Source organism: Neophocaena asiaeorientalis, unplaced genomic scaffold (assembly GCF_003031525.2).
Source record: "Neophocaena asiaeorientalis asiaeorientalis breed wild unplaced genomic scaffold, Neophocaena_asiaeorientalis_V1.1 scaffold830, whole genome shotgun sequence".
Taxonomy (NCBI): Eukaryota; Metazoa; Chordata; class Mammalia; order Artiodactyla; family Phocoenidae; genus Neophocaena; species Neophocaena asiaeorientalis.
The window spans coordinates 262512-268290 of record NW_020172177.1 but is presented as its reverse complement, the minus strand read 5'-3'; the positions used below and the strand labels follow the sequence as shown (position 1 = coordinate 268290).

The window sequence follows — 5779 nt, the reverse complement described above, 5'->3', positions numbered from 1 at the left end:
GCAGTTATTTTTAGTCCCTTATAGTTTCTTTGTATTTTGTTGCTCAAGGAGACATTTGTCCAGATGTAAGCACTGCAGCAAAGGGTCCCAGGTCCCAGGTCCCAGCCCGTCTCATTCTGACCTCCCCTCCCCTCCCCTCCCCTGCTTCTGGGAGTACCAGGATGCTGATCAGGAGCCTTGGTGATTCAGCTGCTGCTGCACAGCAGGCCCAGCCTCAGTCACCACCAGCCACCACCTTGCGCAAGGGAGAGAACAGGCCCAACTGGCCAGACGGGATCCCTGCCCTCAGCCTCCCCCACCCCAGGCCAAGCCCCCACGGGCCTCTTTGGGGCCCTGCCCTCTGTGTACCCTGCCTGCTCCCAGACAGGCCCTCCATTCCTGGCTTGGGCTGGCTGCCTGCTCCCCACCCTGTGCCTGGGTCCCAACTTTCCTATCTGTGTGAGACCTGGCCTCTGATCTCCAGAGGGGCAACAGGCTGGCAGCTGCCGATGACAGCATCTCTGGGGAAGGAGGCTTTTCTTTCTGAGGAGACTGTCTCCTTCAGCATCCCCTGCTAGTACATCTAGGGGTACACAGTGGGGTCCTAGAGATGGGCCCGTGAGTAGGAAGAAGGGAATAAGTGTGAGCCTTTTGCGTCTGAACGTACATCTTTGGGTGAGGGTCTGGTGAGTCTCAGTGCTGGTTAACGTGCAGGAGAGGCTGTCTCTTTGCATGAACTGGGGGGCGTTTTGCACATATATGTGTTCGTGTCTTATCTTCAGGAAAGCGTGTGTGCTTGTCTGCATCCAGAGGGGGCTATGAAATGCGTGTGCATGTGGATGTGCACACATAGTAAATATTTTGATGTCGGTTTCTCTTGGCTTCTGCATGGCTGTCTGTCTCAGCTGCCTTAGGCCAGTGGTGTGTCGCTCGGCGCCTTCGCCTCTGCACCCGTTTGGAGTGTCGCCCAGGCAGCCCTCCCCACCCCACCCCAGACTTGAGGGCAGATGCATCTCAGGTGGGGGGACCCAGAGATGAGGTCACTGTCCCTCCAGGGTGATGGGAAATAGCCATCAAGGACTCCCCAACAGAACAAAACAAAAGCTCTCTCTACCCTTGCTCCTCAGGTTCCTACTAGAAGGACCCCCCCACCCTTCTCACCCCCCAGCCACGCCCCCAGGCCCTCCAGCACCTCTGGCCCCCCAAGGAGGCCTCTCCCTGGGAATCTCCGTCAGGCCTCTGCTGCTGCCACCACCAGAAAAACCAGCTCTAGCTCCAGGCCTGGGGTGAGGGTTGTCTGGTGTAGGTTTGGTGGGAAGTGGTGGGGGGAGACCCTGCCTGGGGCTAGGGGGAGGGGTCCAAGCTGTCTAGGGTCTCACTCTCCTTTGTTAACTCTTGCCTCCCCTCACCCCACAGAAGCAGCCTCCACCAGAGACAGGTGGAATATGTGGGTGAGTTTGGGATAAGAAAGGACGTGGGAGGGGAGCCCTGAAGCCCCCCATTCAGGACAGGTGATATACACAACGCAGCACTTTTTTTCTTCCATCCTTCCCCCCATAGCCTTGGCCTTGGAATGCTAAGGAACTTTGAAAACCAGCAAGATTCTCCCTCTGCATTCATCCACCTCCCTCATTCACCCCACATTGTCCTAAGCCCCCCAGCTTAGTGAGAGCTTCCCAACCCGGGCAAAGCGCCCACCACAGATTAGTGGATGGGGAGGGGGGGCCACACCAATCACAAAGGGAGGTGAGAACAATGGGGGAGGACAGGCCTTGAGGCAGCCCCGGCTCTGGTCCAGACACAGCTTCCAGCACAGGTAAGTCCCCTAAACCCCCAGGGAGCCAGAGTCTGAGCCCGGCTGAGTCACCAAAACAGCCACACCGTGGGTGGGAGACCCAGAATTCCGCTTCTCCCAAACTCCTGAGATCCTGCCAGCCAACCACAGGACATTTCCCCCTTCTGTCACCCCAGTCCTGCCAGCCAACCACCCCCCTCCCACATCTCTGCAAGTGTGGCCAGCTCTGCTCCACCCCAAATCACAACCTCAACCCAGCTCTCAGGACACGCCAGCCAGTTTTAAAGGCTAGAGGGGAGAAGGGTGGCCTGAGAACTGTGGGTAAACTTCTGAGGCCAGAGGCCTCCTGCCTCAATGAAAGAGTGACCCCGACCCCGTCCTGCACAGCCCTGCTCCAGGGGGCTTTGTGGCTTGCCCCCAGTTCTGAACTTGACCTTCGCATTTTAGATCCTGTTCCCAGATCCAACCCCTAGGCTCCTCTCCTCCCTTCACTCCTGACTCAGCTCCCCACCCCACCCCCATCCCTTCTCTCTGTCCAGACTTTGGTTAACACCAGGGCAAGTTTGGAAGGCCGGAAAGCCCAGGCGTTCTCTCCTCACTAGGCTGGCTCCCCACGGTGGCTGACCCCCCTTCACTTTGCCTGGAGGACCCCAGGATCCCAAGGCTGGGGTCTAGAGGCTGGGACTGTGGACTCTACTATGAGCCCCTCACTGCCATCTCTGTGGCTGGGGTTCCCTTAGCCCAGCTCCCTGAAACACTGGGGTGGGACCAAGGTCAATGGGACCACAGGGCTTCCCTGGGATTCCCCCTAGTTCTCCCCACCTTGGGCAGGGAAGCTAGCCTGCGTTTCTGCCTTCCCTGGCTTTGGGTAGATCCTACAGGAAAGGGCCTGCCCCCCTCTGTAAACAGGAGTAGAAAAGCAGGGATGGGGCCCTTCCCTTTCTAGGAAACTAACTTCAGACAGAAAGCTGGTCCTAACCCTCAGAGGAGAGACCTCAGAATTCAGAGAACCCCATGCAGGGCTCAGTTGGGCCCCAAAATAGATCTAGGAACTAGGATCCTATTGGAGGGGTATCTGTAGATTTAGGTCCCTCAGCCCCAGGGCAGGAGATGGGGAGGGAGAAGGGAGGGGACCTCACCTGGAAACTCATCCCATTAAGGAGAGACAAAGAGCTGTGGTGTTGAGGTGCCTCCCTAGCCTGGGCTCCTTTCCCCAGTCAGGGGTGGGGCAGGTCCCTGGGGCTCACAGCTCTAATGCCCCGGGACTTGGTGGGGGCACTAATTTGCAGCAGTGCAGGGGCAGAAGGCAATATCCAGGGTAAAGCTACCCTTGGTCTCCACTGAGAAATGGGGTCAGGACATTTCCCCCTTCTGTCACCACAGCCAGACTCACCACCTCTTCCAGCACCCAGCACCCACCTTCAGTTCAGGGCTGGATATTTACGCAGCCACAGGCTTTCAGAGCTGGAAGGCCTATAGGGATCATCTGGTTCTACCTCTTGGTCTACTGAAGTCTAGTTTCTTAGTTGCCCAAGGTCGTGTAGCAAATTAATTGCAGGAAAGGGACCAGAACCCAAGACTCGTGACTTCCCAGTCCAAGGCTTTTTCAGAGACAAGAAACACTCTAGTTTCCTGGGGGCCATTGAGGAATGCCTACAGAGGAGCCAGAATGGGGGTGGTAGTTAGGTGGACGCATCTGATCCTCAGGCTAGGAACCTGGAGTCTGAGTTCCAGCCTTCAGAGCACCCTCCGGCTCCGTGCAGGTTATTGCAGTAGATCATGGCTCACTGGGCACCAGCTTCCCTGGAGCCGGGTAGCCACAGCACCTGTCCAGGCACTGGGCAAGGTTGGGGTGACGCCCTAACTAGAAGGGGTGTCCTCTACCCTTCCCTGGCTTCTCTGAAAGAAAGCGGGGATTTTGTCTTGTTCACTGCTGCATCTCCAGCATCCAGCACCCTGGCTATCCCTAGTGTGCACTCAGAGGCACTATGCTTTAATGAACTAGGAACTGGGAGACCAAGACGCTAACCCTGGTTACGCTTCTAACACTGAGTAATATTGTTAGCTCACTTGCCTATCTGTTTCTTTCAGTTTTCCCATCTGTAAAATGAGGGAGTTGAATCGATGATCTCGTTGGTAACTTCTGAGTCCTGAGACATCATGGCTCCATTCTTTAGGCGTGGGTAGATCCTACAGGAAAATGACTGCCGAGTTCCCTGGCCCCAGCAACCAGGCCCCACCCTCTTGGCCTAAGCGAGTGAGAGGGTTGTCTGGAAGATGGGAATTAAGATGTAGCGGGTAGGGGGGATGGCAGGGCTTGGAGTTTCAGTAACCTGCGATTGGAGGCTGGGCCAACAGCCTTTCCATTATAAGGTCAGAGCAGAAGCAGCCCCTACCCATCCACATGTCTAGACCTCACTCTCCTCCACACAGCCTTAGCTGGGGATGGAGGTTGGGGGACATCACTGCTAGGCCCTGCTGGACAAACTGAGGCTCCGTCACTACTGATCCTGGGACTGGGAATCAAACTGTCCCATATAGATAAGGCCTTGTCTTTCCAAGGAAGGAGAAAGATTTCTCAGTTGCCCATTATCCTGGGAACAGCCTACAGAATCCTACCCACCGTGGACTCATTATGTACACGCACGCACACACACACATATACTCTCCCCCACTCTGAAGATTATAAATTCCTATAATTTTTATCTTCTGTATATACATTACACGAGAGCAATACAAGGCATCTAGTTGAGAAAATAGGGGGACAGGGGATAAACAAAAGAGTGCCCTAGGGTAGGGCACTCTAGAAGGTGCCCTACCCTAGACCCCCCACTCTTCTGTGTAACCTCCTGATTCCCACCCTGGCACCTTATAGTGTGCTCAGGGACAGAGGGGGCCAGAGAGAGAAGAGCTTCCAGCTCCCCTGTAGTCACCCTACAGTATTCTAGGATATCGTGAACAGAGGAGAAGGAGATAGAAAGACCCTGTCTGCTCTCTGGGCATCAGGCTTCCCTCACCCTGATGACTGGGGAAACCAGCTGCAGCCCCAGTCAGCAATTCTGGGGTCCAGGGTGTAGGCGAGGGAACCTCCAGGAAAACCTGGGGTGAAAGGATCCCCACCAGTTCTACCCCCCTGGCCACCTGCAACGGGTCACCGTGTCTCTTCCCCAAGAGACAGCTCCAGCCCTTTGGCTGAGGTGGTCAGGGACCCCAGACCCAATGACCTGGCCTGGGGCTGGAAGGGGACATGAAGCAGGAGAGCTACAGTGGCTCTTCTGGGGGCACTACTAACCGCTGGAGGTGGGAGAGAGAGATTGATTCCTCAGTTCAGAGTAAAAGGAAAGGGAATGTGTATGTGTGCGTGCGTGTATATGTGTTTGTGTGTGTGTGTGTGTGTGTGTGTGTGTGTGTGTGTTGGCTTGGGCTCAGAAGCAAGGATCCTGAAGCAAGTCCTACCTGTAAACGATGCCAGGAGCAGTAGTGGCAGCCATGCCTCAGGCCCGCACATTTCGGCTCCCAGGGACAGAGGCATCGGTCAAAAGGCAGAGCTGCCTGGTGTTTCTGAAGTTCCACCGAGTTCTCCCTGGGAGCCGGCTCTAGAGCTGGATCGGGCACCGACCCAGAAGACAGGAAGTCACGGAGTCCTCAGGCACTGCCGCGCCTGCCTATCCCACTAGGATCTCCACTCGGGGACCCGGCCCCGTTCCACCCACCCAACCGTAGCTACCCGCAAGTAGCCGTGATCGGGATCTCCGAGCTCCCCCAGAGCTGCTTCCCACGCCGCGGCCAACAACGACAGCAGAAACTTGGGAACCTGCTCAGCAGGTCAGAACAGGTGCGTCTTTGGGGGCTGGGCCTGGCGCGGAGACACGGCCGCCGCCACCCCCACAGCCTGTGCTGGCTAATGGGTGCCAGAGAGGGAGGGAAGGAGGGAAGGACCTGGGAGGTGGGATCCCATCGTCAGCTCCAGGCTTTACCTGGCAGTGTGTGGAAGGAGCTGTGACC

The 5779-nt window shown here is 56.6% G+C and overlaps 1 protein-coding gene across 3 annotated transcripts in view; it reads right to left on the bottom strand.

The window, feature by feature from the left end:
- NECTIN4 (nectin cell adhesion molecule 4) overlaps window positions 1-5560 on the bottom strand; it is a 17459-nt gene extending 11899 nt beyond the window's left edge. For 2 of the 3 annotated variants that reach the window (XM_024757432.1, XM_024757446.1), the window contains exon 1: window positions 5231-5525. In XM_024757432.1, the coding sequence (XP_024613200.1) occupies window positions 5231-5306 (76 nt within the window). In that variant the 5' untranslated portion in view covers window positions 5307-5525. Of the gene's footprint in view, window positions 1-5230 lie in introns of all 3 variants that reach the window. The other variant, XM_024757441.1, reaches the window with a different exon arrangement.
- Window positions 5561-5779: the final 219 nt, after the last annotated feature.